Source organism: Brachyhypopomus gauderio, chromosome 14 (genome assembly GCF_052324685.1).
Source record: "Brachyhypopomus gauderio isolate BG-103 chromosome 14, BGAUD_0.2, whole genome shotgun sequence".
NCBI lineage: Eukaryota > Metazoa > Chordata > Actinopteri > Gymnotiformes > Hypopomidae > Brachyhypopomus > Brachyhypopomus gauderio.
Genome location: NC_135224.1, coordinates 980672 through 995941, shown reverse-complemented (window position 1 = coordinate 995941; position 15270 = coordinate 980672). Strand labels below are relative to the sequence as shown.

General features: G+C 38.1%; 1 protein-coding gene across 1 annotated transcript in view; it reads right to left on the bottom strand.

Moving 5' to 3' along the window:
* Positions 1-15270, bottom strand: part of LOC143475438 (uncharacterized) — a 104679-nt gene that overhangs the window by 37287 nt on the left and 52122 nt on the right. Inside the window, exons 22-28 of the mRNA XM_076973295.1 lie at positions 14614-14790; positions 13805-13978; positions 12711-12884; positions 9726-9902; positions 2192-2362; positions 654-827; positions 104-277 (exon numbers count right to left, since the gene is read on the bottom strand). Of these exons, the coding sequence (XP_076829410.1) occupies positions 104-277; positions 654-827; positions 2192-2362; positions 9726-9902; positions 12711-12884; positions 13805-13978; positions 14614-14790 (1221 nt within the window). The remainder of the gene's footprint in view (positions 1-103; positions 278-653; positions 828-2191; positions 2363-9725; positions 9903-12710; positions 12885-13804; positions 13979-14613; positions 14791-15270) is intronic.

Sequence of the window (15270 nt, the reverse complement as noted above, 5' to 3'; positions counted from 1 at the left end):
TGGAGTTTACATTATTAATTCATCAGTAAATACCTTCCTGCAACAAATGAAGATAGTAAAACCATTAGAACTCACAACTACTGAGAACATTTAATTTACTTACTTCAGTTTTTCCAGAGTGCAGAGGGAATTCTTCAGTAGTTTAGCAATATGATTTATTCCTGCATCTCCTATCTGATTCCCACTCAGGTTCATCTCTATCAGGTGTGAGGGGTTTGAACACAGAGCTGATCCCAGATCAGCACAACCTCTCTCTGTAATACTGCAGCTACTCAGACTGCAAGCACAGACATAACACTCAGGTGAAGTATTCAGTAGTTAATCTAGAAATAGAGATGCTAACAGACAAAAGTCAGGCTGTTCTTGACTCTGTATAAACACCTCAAACGTAACCAGTCTTTCCACTACATTGGCAACGGACGAAAAACCTGATTTTGGCCAGTTGTTAATTATTAGTATGTAGGGATCAGATGATAATAGGGTTAGATCATCTGTCTATTGACACAGTAGCAGAGACTTGACTACTGTTTATCAGCTGTTATATCTGACAGGTCAAGTTTACATTGGAAATTCCTCAGTTAAGACCTTCTTACAAAAAAGAAAAGTAGCAAAATTATCAGAGCTGACAACTACTGATATTTCAATAGACTTACCTCAGATTTTCAAGTTTGCAGAGGGGATTCTTCAGTAGATTAGAGATCTGCTTCACTACATCATCTCCTATCTGATTCCCACTCAGGTTCAGCTCTCTTAGTTGTGAGAGGTTTGAACACAGAGCTGATCTCAGATCAGTACAACCTCTCTGTGTAATTCTGCAGTTACTCAGACTGCAAAATCAAGAATGATAAAGCTCATATGAAGTGTTCTGTTAAACAACAGAGTTTCTGCTAAAAGTTAAAAGACCAAATACAAACACAGCATGACGGACAGCAGCAAAGCTGAGAGAGCAGGTGTACTGGTCACAGTTGGTCAGAGTCACAGCTGAGAGAGCAGTTGTACTGGTCACAGCTGGTCAGAGTCACAGCTGAGAGAGCAGTTGTACTGGTCACAGTTGGTCAGAGTCACAGCTGAGAGAGCAGTTGTACTGGTCACAGTTGGTCAGAGTCACAGCTGAGAGAGCAGTTGTACTGGTCACAGCTGGTCAGAGTCACAGCTGAGAGAGCACTTGTACTGGTCAGTCACAGCTGCACTGGACTGAGTTCACCAGCACTGTGTAGATATGATGTATAAAAAATATGTAAATAAAGAAGCTTTAAACCTAGTGCCTTCAATATACTGTATTATAGTGACTGTGCTGAACTGTCCACACATTAAGACAAATGGTACTTGCAATGGAACTTCAACACAGAGGAAATTTGCAGGATTAGGGTTTGTGATTTAAGTGTTCTGTAGTGTATTCTTCATGGTGTGTTAGGGTTTGTGATTTAAGTGTTCTGTGGTGTATTCTTCATGGTGTTAGTGTTTGTGATTTAAGTGTTCTGTAGTGTATTCTTCATGGTGTTAGGGTTTGTGATTTAAGTGTTCTGTAGTGTATTCTTCATGGTGTTAGGGTTTGTGATTTAGGTGTTCTGTGGTGTATTCTTCATGGTGTTAGTGTTTGTGATTTAAGTGTTCTGTGGTGTATTCTTCATGGTGTTAGGATTTGTGATGTAAGTGTTATGTGGTGTATTCTTCATGGTGTTAGTGTTTGTGATTTAAGTGTTCTGTGGTGTATTCTTCATGGTGTTAGTGTTTGTGATTTAAGTGTTCTGTGGTGTATTCTTCATGGTGTGCGTCAAGTTGCGATGAAGCAGGTCAGGGGAAGAAAGCAGGTAGCAGAAGCATCCATCCATCCATCCATTATCCGAACCGCTTAATCCCGCTAGTCAGGGTCACAGGGGGGCTGGAGCCAATCCCAGCAATTCCAGGCAAAGGCAGGGTACACCATGGGCAGGTCGCCAGTCCACCGCATGGCCAACACACACACACGCACGCACACCTACGGGCAATTTAGAGAGACCAACCAACCTAACACGCATGTCTTTGGACCGTGGGAGGAAACCTGAGTACCCGGAGGAAACCCACGCAGACACAAGAAGAACATGCAAACTCCACACTGTGAGGCGACAGCGCTAACCACCACACCACCGTGTCGCCTGGTAGCAGAAGCAGGTTTACTAAATTTCATTTCATTTCATTTAAAAATTCATACTTTAGTTTCTTTGGTCTGCAGTGTGGATCCTCCAGTAGATCAGAGAGCTGCTTCACTCCTGAGTCTCCCTGTATTTTCCCACTCAGGTCCATCTCTCTCAGCAGTAAGGGGTTTGAACCTAGAGCTTCAGTCAGAGAAGCACAGAACTTCTCTGCAGCAGGACTCAACAGTCTGAAGAGAGAAGAAGAAATTAATTTAAATAAAAATCAATGTCACAAGTCACATTTATCTCTGTGGTACAGACTAAATCTATGCAATCTAAATTCAATAAATTTCAATTTACACTTGAATTAATTTGAAATACTTCAGAATAACTTCATTTAAATTTTTGAATTAAGCAAGTAATTGTCTTACTTTTTAAAATTATTTAACCTTTAAACACTAGTTATCCAAATACAGGTTACTGACCAGGGGCCTGTGTTAAGAATCTGTGATGTGTGAACAGAGACTTATAGAATGTGATCACTGGTTTCTGCCTCTATTGAAGCATTTCACTAAGAGCTCACACAACACACTGCACAGTCATCAGTGTCATGGCACAGATTATCATCAGTAATCACTCCATTAACCTTTGAAATCATATCTTGTTTTGCACTGACCCACTAATACCCAACAACAAAATGCACAATGCTGAGAGGAGAGAGATTTAATAAAGGGCAATCCAAAAACATTGGTCATATAATCAGTTCAGGGTCAGATAAGACAAAGAGTAAACCATGTCAGGGCTCCAGAGTCACCCCTCCTGTCACCACAGGAGGAAACTCGTGAGCCAGCGCTCACTTAAGAACAAAGTATAGTGCTGATTTCACTGATGGATATGCTATATCTCATTTCCAGTTTTTGACTGTTTGGTAATTGTATGGGATTTTACCACAGACAACACAAGGAACCCTGTGCCATAATAGACTCTGTAGGGCTCTCAGCATACGGCTGGGAGTACATGCAGTCATTTTAACACTCTAAATTTGGTAATTTCAAAAGATCTCAACATATCAGCCTTTGTGAAGCATATAGTTTTATCATTTGTTTTCCTAGTTAAATAGTTTTTTGCATATCTTTGGTAGTGTTTGCTTTTTTATTTGTTCTAAATATTTGTCTTGGCCAGTTAATCAAACTGTGTAGTACCTGCTGTCTTTAACCCTCTGAGGTATTCTGGCCTTTTCTAGGTTTAAGACCATGCTATGTATAAAAAGCCCAACAACCACTTTATTTATATAGAGCATACGTGCTCACCTCAGTTTCTCCAGTTTACAGTTTGGATCCTCTAGTATCTCAGTGAGCAGTTTCACTCCTGAGTCTCCAGGGTCGTTTCCTCTCAGATCCAGATCTGTCAGGTGTGATGAGGGGTTTGATTTCAGAGCTGAAGACAGAGCTTCATATCCTTCCTCTGTGATGTTACAGTCACAGAGTCTGAAAATAAGACAAAAATCACTTAGTGAGATGACAACTGACAGAAATTAACAGACCATTTCCCTATGAAAATGGTGTTAATTATAATTAATGTATTCATTTCTAGAAAGAATATTTTGTGAATAATGAGAATCAATTGAAGTCCCAATGCTGGAACATCTTTAAAACACACAGTAATAATAGCATGAGTGTAGCTGTGTAACAGCCAATTTAAACAAAGAATGCCAATTAACTTAATTAAGAATGCCAATTAAATTAATTAAGAATGTCAATTAACTTAATTAAGAATGCCAATTAACTTAATTAAGAATGCCAACTGACTTAATAAAGAATGAAAATTAACTTAATTAAGAATGCCAACTGACTTAATAAAGAATGGAAATTAACTTAATTAAGAATGCCAACTGACTTAATAAAGAATGAAAATTAACTTAATTAAGAATGCGTCACAATCCTCAACAGGAAGAGCCAGTGTGTTACATTTGGAGCAGCATTGATTCCCTGACCAGAGATCAGTATTCATTTGTAGATTATATTTACTACCATGACCAATTTAATTAATAAATGCGACAATTTACTGAAAGGTTAATATCAGGATTATGGGGATTGCAATGGATACATAGATGTAGAAGTCTTGGCTCAGGGCAGTAGGTAATACTAACAAATAGGCTATTTAGAGTAGATAAAGGGGAAAAAGCTACAATATTAACTAAAAGTAAATAAAGGCTTTGGGTGAAATGTCAGGAAAACACACACACACACACACCAGCCTTGGCGTTGACAAGGGTGTGTGTATATATATATGTATGTGTGTGTGTGTGTGTATATGTATGTATATGTATATATGTATAAATATATATATATATATATATATATATATATATATATATATATATACACACACACACACACACACACATACACACACACACACAGATGTACTGTGTATATATAGATACTGTATATATAGATAGGACATATTGTGTCAGTGTGTTCGCACGCATGTGTGGGCGTGGTGTGCATGTGTGTAAATAAAATACACAATATCTGTTTTTGCACATGTATGCTCATACATTTATGAAGGTAACAGTACTCACTGTACTTTCTCCAGTTTGCAGTTAGGATTCTTCAGTAGTGTGCAGAGATTTTCCACTCTTAGATTATTGGTGTTCAGATTAAGTTCTCTCAGGTGTGAGGGATTTTTAATGAGAGAGGAAACCAAATCAGCACAGTCCTTCTCAGTCACAATTACTGTTTTATTCAGCCTGTAGAGCATAAAGCAAGAGTGAGGTAATGATATACAGTACATGTAGGGTTGAGGTAATGATAAACAGTACATGTAGGAGTGAGGTTATGATAAACAGTACATGTAGGAGTGAGGTAATGATAAACAGTACACAGTGTGTTGTAAAACTTTAGTTTATGATATATGTAATTAATCTGATGTCTTACGTGAGTTTGTGTTGTAAATCTTTAGTTTATGATGTTTGTAATTAATCTGATGTCTTACATGAGTTTCTGCAGCCTGTAGTGTGGATCCTCCAGTAGAGCACAGAGCTGCTTCACTGAGATGTTTGTTGACCTACACTTGTTCAGATCCAGCTCTCTCAGCAGTAAGGGGTTTGTTCTCAGAGCTTTAGTCAGAGAAGCACACGCTTCCTCTGCAGCAGGACTCTTCAACAGTCTGTAGAGAGAAGAAATTAAGTTTAATAAAAATCGAATTTATAAATCACTGTTACCTCTGTGGTAATATGGACAAAAATCTACAATTTTGTTATTAAAATCAAAAATAAAATCAAAATTTATTTATATAGCACCTTCCAACAATGCCTTGCATTGACCAAAGTGCTTAACAAAACAAATAAAACAGTAGCCTATCATAAAACCATTTAAGGTAAAAGTAGAAATGAACTAACAATATGAAATTAGGAATAAAATGAAATTTAAACACAACATTAGAGTCTGTTTAACCACTTAGCTAGTGGCTCAGTTTCATAGAAAAGTTCCAATATTAATTCCAGTTGGTGGGGGTCAACCATCTCCCCCTCCCTTCATATTTTTCAGCATGTTGGGGCTTGTCTCTATATCTTCATTTACTCTAACTGTCATTATAGGAGAAATTTACACTAAAGTATAAATTCAGTATCTTGAAAATGCAAATACCTTTACAAAAATTACAAAAGCAAGAGTAAAAAGAAGTTAACTTTTGAATAAGAAAGAAATAGTCTACATGTTGCTGATCAAACACCTGTTGTGATCTGTTCTGTGATCTTTGGTTTCTCATTTTATTAAAGCATTTCACGAAGAGATCACACAACACACTGCATCATCAATTAACATTTGAAATCACATGCTGTTAAATACTTACTCACTGATATATATATATATATATATATATATATATATATATATATATATATATATATATATATATATATAGGCTATATATATATATATATATATATATATATATATATATACTGCTCAAAAAAATAAAGGGAACACTAAAATAACACATCCTAGATCTCAATTAATAAAAATCTTTGAAATCAGTTGAAAATCTCTCATTTCTACCTGTTGTCTGTTCCATTTGCACAAGAGCAGTTGAAATTGATTCACAATCAGTGTTGCTTCCTATCTGAACACAAAGTGTGGATGACTTGGAGTTACATTGTGTTGTTTAAGTGTTCCCTTTATTTTTTTGAGCAGTGTATATATATGTAGTATGAATCATTGTATTGTGCACAGTATTGTGAAACAGTATTGTGCTATAATCACTGGCCAGTCTTTGTTGGGTGAGAGAATCTATACACATGTTTCTAGATAACCAGTTAATCATCAAAACCCTGTCAGGCAAGAGAAGACGTTTGTATTTCAAAATCAGCTGAACAGATATTTTGATGTCATAAGAAGCTTGTAAGGAGCTAGATAATTAAGAAGCTTGAAAGTCATGTTCATGTAGGGCCTTTGTGTCAATTATTCACCTGACTTTACACCTGATTTTACCTCCCTTTACCTGAAAGGTAAAGATTGTTTACCTCAATTTCTGCAGTTTACAGTTTGGATCCTCTAGTATCTCAGTGAGTTTCTTCACTCCTGAGTCTCCAGGGTCGTTTCCTCTCAGATCCAGATCTGTCAGGTGTGATGAGGGGTTTGATTTTAGAGCTGAAGACAGAGCTTCATATCCTTCCTCTGTGATGTTGTTATCAAACAACCTGAAAATAAAATACAATATAAATGGATGTATGGGGAATTTGTTTTCTTGGCTTTACAATGTCTGGAGAAAAATTACTTTGGCTACTTTACAAACGCTAGAAACCCAGATGAAATTTATATACAAGATAAATCATTCAAGTAAATTTTTTCTCCACACATTTGCTTTTGGACTGATAAATGAAACATTTAATTGTTTCTATTTATAGTCTTGATATGTGATGGATACGAATTGTAAGTGTAATATTTTTTTTCCTTTAGGTAATACAAATACTTATTAGTTACTACACTTTGTGTTATTTTCCTAAGTAATTTAATTATAAAAATGTATGTAAATTGGTGGCTCAGTTTTTTACTGGCAGAGATTTTGCAGCCCAGACGTAGAGGCGGAGTCAACAAAAAAATAAGTTAAAACTAGTTTGTAAATTTGGAGACTCAGAAGGCTTTTGGGATACACTCACAACATTAGTGTGTAAAAGTTTCTTCATTCTTAAAGTTACTTTGTTATTAAAGTTTTTCATAAGGCTCCAAGATCTTTCGTTATCAGGAAAAGCACCCCTTAAGTTTCCTTTGTTGGTCAAAGTTTAGTTAATCCTACCTGATTGACCACACAGATTGCTTCAACAGTTTCTCTTTTCTTTCAATATACTGTTTTTGTTTTCTTCTTACCATTTTGTTAGTAGCCACTTGGTCCACTATGAGAATATATTATATTAATTAATTGTTGCTGCTTTATTTACTTTAGCTATTTTTGGTAGTAATCTTTGCAAACTCCTTCTCATACTTCACATAAATGGGAAACTGTACTAGCTGTACTGTAATTAAGCAGAAGAATCATCAATGATCAGAAGAGGAACATCTAGGAGGGATTGTTTAAAAATCATTACGTTAATGGCAAAAATTATAATTAAAATAGCATATTTAACATGTTTCCATTTTTTGATAATTTACTTACTTCACTGTTTGTAGAATGCAATGTGAGTTCTTCAGTAGACTAGAGATCTGCTTCACTCCTGAGTCTCCTAGTTTATTGTCACTCAGATCCAGCTCTGTCAGGTGTGCTGGGTTTGTTTCTAGAGCTGAAATCAGAGCAGCAAAACCCTCCTCTGATATATGACACTTACACAACCTGCATATGACAGAGAGAGAGAGAGAGAGAGAAATATGAAGAAGCAGAACTAGTTTAGGTTATCTCACTTGCAGAGGGAATGTAATATAATACAGTGCATCTAAGAAAGCATTATAGTGATTATATTAAATAAAATATTAACATATTTTTCAGGCTCAGTAATTCCTCAGTCAGCAAAGAGATTATTTTATTTCTTTGTGCATTTTATGCCAGTGAATGTACATGTCAATTCAATTTATACATAACTTCTGCTTTTCCTAGGAGTCTGGAATTATTGGAAAATTACTGTTCCTGCCACAATACACTTTACCCAATTTTTTTGAGCCGACACGATGGATGTTTCAGTGCTTCAGAGAGCTGCTTCACCCCTGAATCCTGCAGATCATTGATACTCAGGTTCAGCTCTCTCAGACAGGAGGACGCCGAGATGAGAACTTCAGCCACAGCTGAACAGCTTTCTTCTCGCAAACCACATTCAGTAAGCCTAATTTTTCCAAAAAACATAAAAAATACAATAAGCCATATTGTCCTCATAACAAATTACACTTTACCTTCCTTTTACTTCAGCAGAATGGCCACACAACAAACCAGTACTCACCCAATTAATTAAACCAAAACATACAGAAATGCTAAGAGAGATAAGCTTACACCAGATTCTCCAGTTTACAGTGTGGATTCTTCAGTACTGCAGTGAGGTGCTGCACTCCTGAATCCTGTAGGCTGTTGTTGCTCAAGTGCAGCTCTTTCACAGTAGAGTAGCCCAGACTGAGAACACTGGCTATGGTTAAACAGCTTTCTGCTGTTAAATTACATTTATTCATCCTAAATGCAAAATAAAAAAATTCTGAAGTTAAATTATGAAATGTACTACTTATAGTATATTGGACAAGTGGATTTATTTTTGTGTTTTGGTGTTATTGTTGTGAACATTATATATAATTTATGACAATGACGCGAGTGTGGTTCTGGGTACTTCGTTATTATGCAAATTTATACCTAAATGTGTTTTACAACGAATTGTAAAGTATAATAAGAAGCAAATGTTTATTGCATAAAAATTCAAAAGCAATGCCACAAATAACAATGATGTCCAAAATATTATCCACCCAATTTATTAGAAACACTTCCCCTGCACCAATAATAATCTTGGAAGGTGTAAGGTGGTTAATGATGAATTGCTGTGTAGCTGTACTGCTTACATATGCTGGGTTCAATAATATTTATAGACATTAAAATATCAAATTCATAAAATAAGTGGAATAACTAACTTTAGAACTTGTATCTTGCAGTGTGGATCCTCCAGTAGATCAGAGATCTGCTTCACTCCTGAGTCTCCCTGTATTTTCCCACTCAGGTCTATCTCTCTCAGCAGTAAGGGGTTTGAACCTAGAGCTTCAGTCAAAGAAGTACAGGCTTCCTCTGCAGCAGGACTATTCAACAGTCTGAAGGGACAGGAACACAGACATCCCAAAGATATCAGTCATCGGAGTAGGGCACTGTACATCACAGAGTTAGATACAATTGAAATTGAAGTGAAATTATTTTCTTAAAACAACATACATACCTGATGTTAACATCTCTTTTAAATAAATTTCCCCCTGTAAATAGATTAGGGCTGCCCACCACTCTGAGCATGTGTGATCCACAGCCCCCTAGTAATCACTAGTGTGTGTGTGTGTGTGTGTGTGTGTGTTTTCTAACTGCACAGATGGGTAAAAAGCGGAGGACAAATTTCAAATTTGCGGTGAAAAATCGCAATTGACAAAATATGGCACAAATTACCTCAGTTTCTCCAGTTTACAGTTTGGATCCACTAGTATCTCAGTGAGTTTCTTCACTCCTGAGTCTCCAGGGTCGTTTCCTCTCAGATCCAGATCTGTCAGGTGTGATGAGGGGTTTGACTTCAGAGCTGAAGACAGAGCTTCATATCCTTCCTTCTTTATACTGCAGTCTGAAAGACTAAAAGAAAGAAAGTCTGTCATTCTTACATGCAACCTTTTAAATTCATTAATTATATAAACCTTTATGTGTCCTGAACATAATTCTGAACATTATCAAATATTGTCATTAGATGCATGCCAACAGCATATCATGATAATCAGAAAATCTATTCTTTTTGACTAGAGTTGTACAAGCTTTGGTTAAATACACAAACAACTAAGGGTAAAATTCTTGCACCAGAGACCATCATGTGTGAATTATTTTGCTTAATATTTAGTGGTGTGACCCATTTTCACTGAGGGTTCTTTTTCCATAACACAATACTACATTTTAATAATTGATCCCTGAAAATGATATAAACCATATATATCCAGATACTGTTCCTCCACATTCTACAAAACTGAAACAATAATAAAAAGTATTACTGCAAGTTTTATTTTTAAATGGCCACGTCACATCTGGCTCTGCCCCACCTGTCAGTTTTTAGCCCCTCCTCTGCATGTCAGACATGTCTTTGTTTTTGCTTTGCATGTACTTCATTGTCCGTCACGCCTTCTTGTCAATATCTCCATTCTCCTGTATCAGTTTCAGCTGTCTATAGTTTGTTTGGTTCATTAGTTTGATATTTAGTCCATGTGTTTTCAGTCTTTCGTTGCAGGTCAATGTTCACGTAACTCATCACCAGAGCTCGTGTTTATGGTAAATATTTCTGTGTTCCTGGTTCATGCCTTAATATAAGCAGTATTATGTACTGTGTATACTGTAGTACATACAGTATGTGTCACGTAAAGTATGTGTCACGTAAAGTGAGTTCAAGAAAGTTCTCTTTTGTTGTCTGATCCGTGCATGCGCACAACTGCGTTAGACCAGAAGAATCTAATAAAGTGACACGAGGTTGAAACCGAGCTGGTGTGTGTGTGTGTGTGTCTTAAGGGAAGCATTCAGAAAAACGCTACATGGTGTCAGAAACCGAGCTGATTAACACCGCTTGAGAGCGAATCTGTGTCCTGTTTGGCTGTTTTCCCCTCCCGAATCTCTGGGCTTCTCGCGGCCTGAGACTTGACCAGACTGGAAGCAGAGATTTTCCTGGTACCGAGTAGCGACCAAGCTTACTGAGGAAGACAAGACAATTCAGGTCAGCGCATTGATTTATTCAATGAGAGCGGAGGCAGAGCACATCTTTAAGTCATTTATAGGGGTGTGACGAGATCTCGTGTCTCAAGATCTTGCGAGATACGACTCCGCGAGATTTCTCGTCGTGTTAAAAATCTGTCTCGCGAGATTTGATGACGTCAGAATGACGTCGGGAAATGCAGGTATTACTATTGAAGATGCCCCCGCCACTTTCAAATCGTTGGTTTGGCAGCATTTTGGGAACCCGGCGGAAATGATAAATGGCAAGAGAGTGACTGATAAGACATTTACAGCAGCACCACAGCTCAGTACTCAAATCAACATATCTCACTTGAACAGAGGTAGCAGGGACGTTTTTTTCTATACTGTATTTACGATCAAAGCGTATCTAAATCTAGCGTGGAACGAGAAAAGTTCATTTTATCTACTATTGATTATCTTCTCCACAAGCTTGCAGGGAGGACAGTGTTATCCAGTCTGGACACTGCTAGAAGATTCTTGCAGAATCCCTTGGAGGAGGACAGCGCCCTGCTGACGAATTTCATCACCCCACATGGGAGGTACCGCTTTAAGAGATTGTCAGAGCTTTTAGAAGGGCAACCGTGTGTAATAGGTTATATGGATGACATCCTTGTTTTCGGTTGAACAAAAGCGCAGCATGATGATAGACTCTGTCTAGTAATGGAGTCCATCAAAAAGTCCGGTAAGGTCAACAAAGAGAAGTTGACATTCTCTCAGTTAACGTTGGATTTTTTAGGCCATGTGATAAATAAAGGCGGCATTAGGCCAAATCCAGAAAGAGTCGCTGCCATCAAAGAACATTGAAGAGTTGCAAAGGTTCCTGGGGATGGTTAATTATATTGGTTGTTTCCTGCTGAACCGGTCTACATCTCTCCAACCAGTGAATGAACTGTTAAAGACTGACAGTCCAACAGTTGTTAGTGCTGACGCGAGCAGTTATGTTCTTGGAGGCCTTCTAATGCTGGAGCATGATGGATTATTAAAGCCTGTAGCATTCTGTTGCCGCACATTGACACCCAGATTGAGAAAGAATGCCTGGCTGGTGTGTAGGCATCAGAACGCTTTCATCAATATCTGTGTGGCTTGGAGTCATAAATTGTTCACAGATCACAAACCGTTGGTCTCATTGATCAACTCAAAAGATCTGGATACAACAGCACTCCACTGCCAGCATCTCCTCATCCGACTGATTAAGTTCAACCCAGTGGCTGTGTATGTTCCCAAAAAAACCCTCATTGTCACAGATGCGCTGTCCAGGCAAACATTGCAGAGCACCAAGCCAAATGACCTGGAAAAGGAGGTTAAAGCATATGTGGACACCATAGAGGAGTATGTCGGTTCGTAGATGCCCGAAGGGCCATCTACGAACCTCCAAACGCGGGTCTTGCCCATTACAATATGTCTGATTTATTTGTGGGTTTACATTATTGCAATGTTGATAAAACATTTACAATTATAATATCTTTATACATGTACTCTGCTTTCATGCCACCAGACCGGAGTAGCTACTGAGATCCTGAGAATTGTTTTGAATCGAGAATCGTTTTTGAATCAGAAAATAATCATTTTTGAATCGAATCATGACCCCAAGAATCGATTCTGAATCGAATTGTGGGATTCCCAAAGATTCACAGCCCTACTGTTCTTGAGAAAAACAAAAGGTTACATTACCTCAGTATCTCCAGTGTACACTGTTGATTCTTCAGTCCAGCAGAGAGCTGCTTCACTCCTGAATCCTTGAGGTTGTTGTTGCTCAGGTCCAGCTCTCTCAGACTAGAGGATCTTAATCCAAGGACGGATGTCAGATCTGAACAGCCTTCCTCTGTTATGTCACAATTTTTGAGCCTACAAATCAAGTGTAGTATGAATACAAGAGACTGATCTGTCCCCTCTAACTCTCTATACTAAGGTACAATGTGCAAGAGAATTAATACTTGAATGTACTTACACATTTGGAAATGACAGGGCACATAGAGATACATAAATGGCAAATATAGTTCTGCTAGTATTTGAGTGCTAACACCTTCATTTTCATCTGTAATTGCCAGAACATGTTCTTTAATAGCACAGTAACACGAATGTGTGGCATGTATCTCTGATAACTCATCTTTCGTAAAGATGATGAAAAGAAGCCCAATGTGAAGACATGCTGTCTGAGATGCAGGGTATCCAGCAGTACCAAGGCCCCTGGTGCCATGGGTCTGAACCCCAGTATCATGAACCTGTTTTCTCCCCAATAACAAATCCTGCCACACGGTTTCTCATTCATTATTTCAGCACATATGATCTTCCCAGCCCACGATTCCTCACATGGTCTACAATCACTATTGTGTTTTCACTGACTGGCCTGTTGGCTCCTCCCCCTCCAGCACCAGTGTCCTACAGCCCAGTGTGTGTGTGTGTGTGTGTGTGTGTGTGTGTGTGTGTGTGTGAGACAGTGGAGCACTCTAAAACTGTTCCTTAGTCACATTTACATCATGTGACTGCGTCCGTCATTATTGCATTGTGTGCTGGTTTGATTTGTAGATGTCTCTAGCTCTTTAGGCCATAAACATATTCAGCGTACATCTATCACATTCATCTGAATTTACACCGTTGAACCTGCATCATAATCAACTAAATGTGCCAAATTAGAATTGTAATAATCCCATATAATGGAATCTTGCTGAAATTAGAATAAAAGAAAAATGTCTTCAGATCTTTAAGATCAACAAACACTTTCCACATTACACTTACAACATCTAAACTGAGGATAAAAAACCTACTTAATTTTCCATATTTTACAGTGCAGGTCCTCCAGTAGAACAGATAGTTTCTTCACGCCTGAGTCTCCTGGTTTGCTGTTGCTCAGATCCAGCTCTCTCAGTAGTAAGGGGTGTGTACCTACAGCGGACCTCAGCCAATCACAGGCTTCCTCTGCAGCAGGAGTCTTCAAGAAACTACAAGGAACAAATATGGTGATATTATTTTTATATTATTATATTTTATATATTATTATATATATATTATATTTTATATAATATATTATTATTATTATTATATGGTGATACCCTAACCGTAACCCTAACCCTATCTAATTGAAACTCCCAGGATAACAGAATATGGTAGTGTACATGTCACGTTACAGTCCCCGAACCCGTCCTTTTGGGCGTGGATCTCCGTGGTTGCGGGTGTGTCTTGTGCTGATTCGTCTCACCTGTGGCTCGTCTCGTCATCACGTGGGGTTGATGTGGTTTGTCTATTTAATGTGCGTTCGCGCAGTGTCCTGTGCTCGTCGTTGTCTAGAGTTACACGTCTCTGTGTGTGTTACTTGTTCTTCGTGTGCTATAAAGCGCTTGTTTATGTAAATAAACGTGACGTTGTGGAAACGAATCTGTGGATCTGTGTCTCGTCCCTCGAGCCGCCTCCCGTGTCACAGTACAGATGAGTATGCATTTGCAAAACATTTTTTATTTTCATATAAACTTTTCTCTTTCTAAATAAATTTTACATTTATATGAATTTAACTTAAGACTATCAGTTTAACTCTTTCATTCAAAAACACTGATCTACACATTTTACATAATTTGGTCACCTCAGTTTCTGCAGTTTATATTTTGGATCCTCTAGTATCTCAGTGAGTTTTCTCACTCCTGAGTCTCCAGGGTCGTTTCCTCTCAGATCCAGATCTGTCAGGTGTGATGAGGGGTTTGACTTCAGAGCTGAAGACAGAGCTTCATATCCTTCCTTCTTTATATTGCAGTCTGAAAGTCTAAAAGACAAATGTCTCAATCATAGCAAATGTATGTATTTGAAAACAGATTCTATGTTTAAAATTTACAGCCCCAAAGTCCTGTCAGCTAAAACATGCTCAAAAATAATATACCATGAAAAAGTGTAACTGCTTCTGATCAATGTTAAAACAAGATGTCACGTATGGCTACGCCCCCTCTCCTAGCTGTCACTCCGGGTTCCCTTGTGTCTGTGTCCCGTGCCTGTTTATCCCGCCCTGCTCGTTGTCTCCGTGTTTCCTCGGTTGCTACCACGCCCCGTGTCATTGTTATCACCTGTTCCTTGTTTCAGTTCTATGTATTTAAGTCCCGTCATTCCCCCAGTCGAGGCATCCGTGGTTTTGTTCTATCAGTCGGTTTGTGCTTTCACGTTCGTTGTTTTTCAAGCCCTGTATTTCTCGTCATCTGTTTGTTCCTGCCTGGTCCGTGAGTCTTCCCTGTTCTCGTCTCGTCATGCCTGT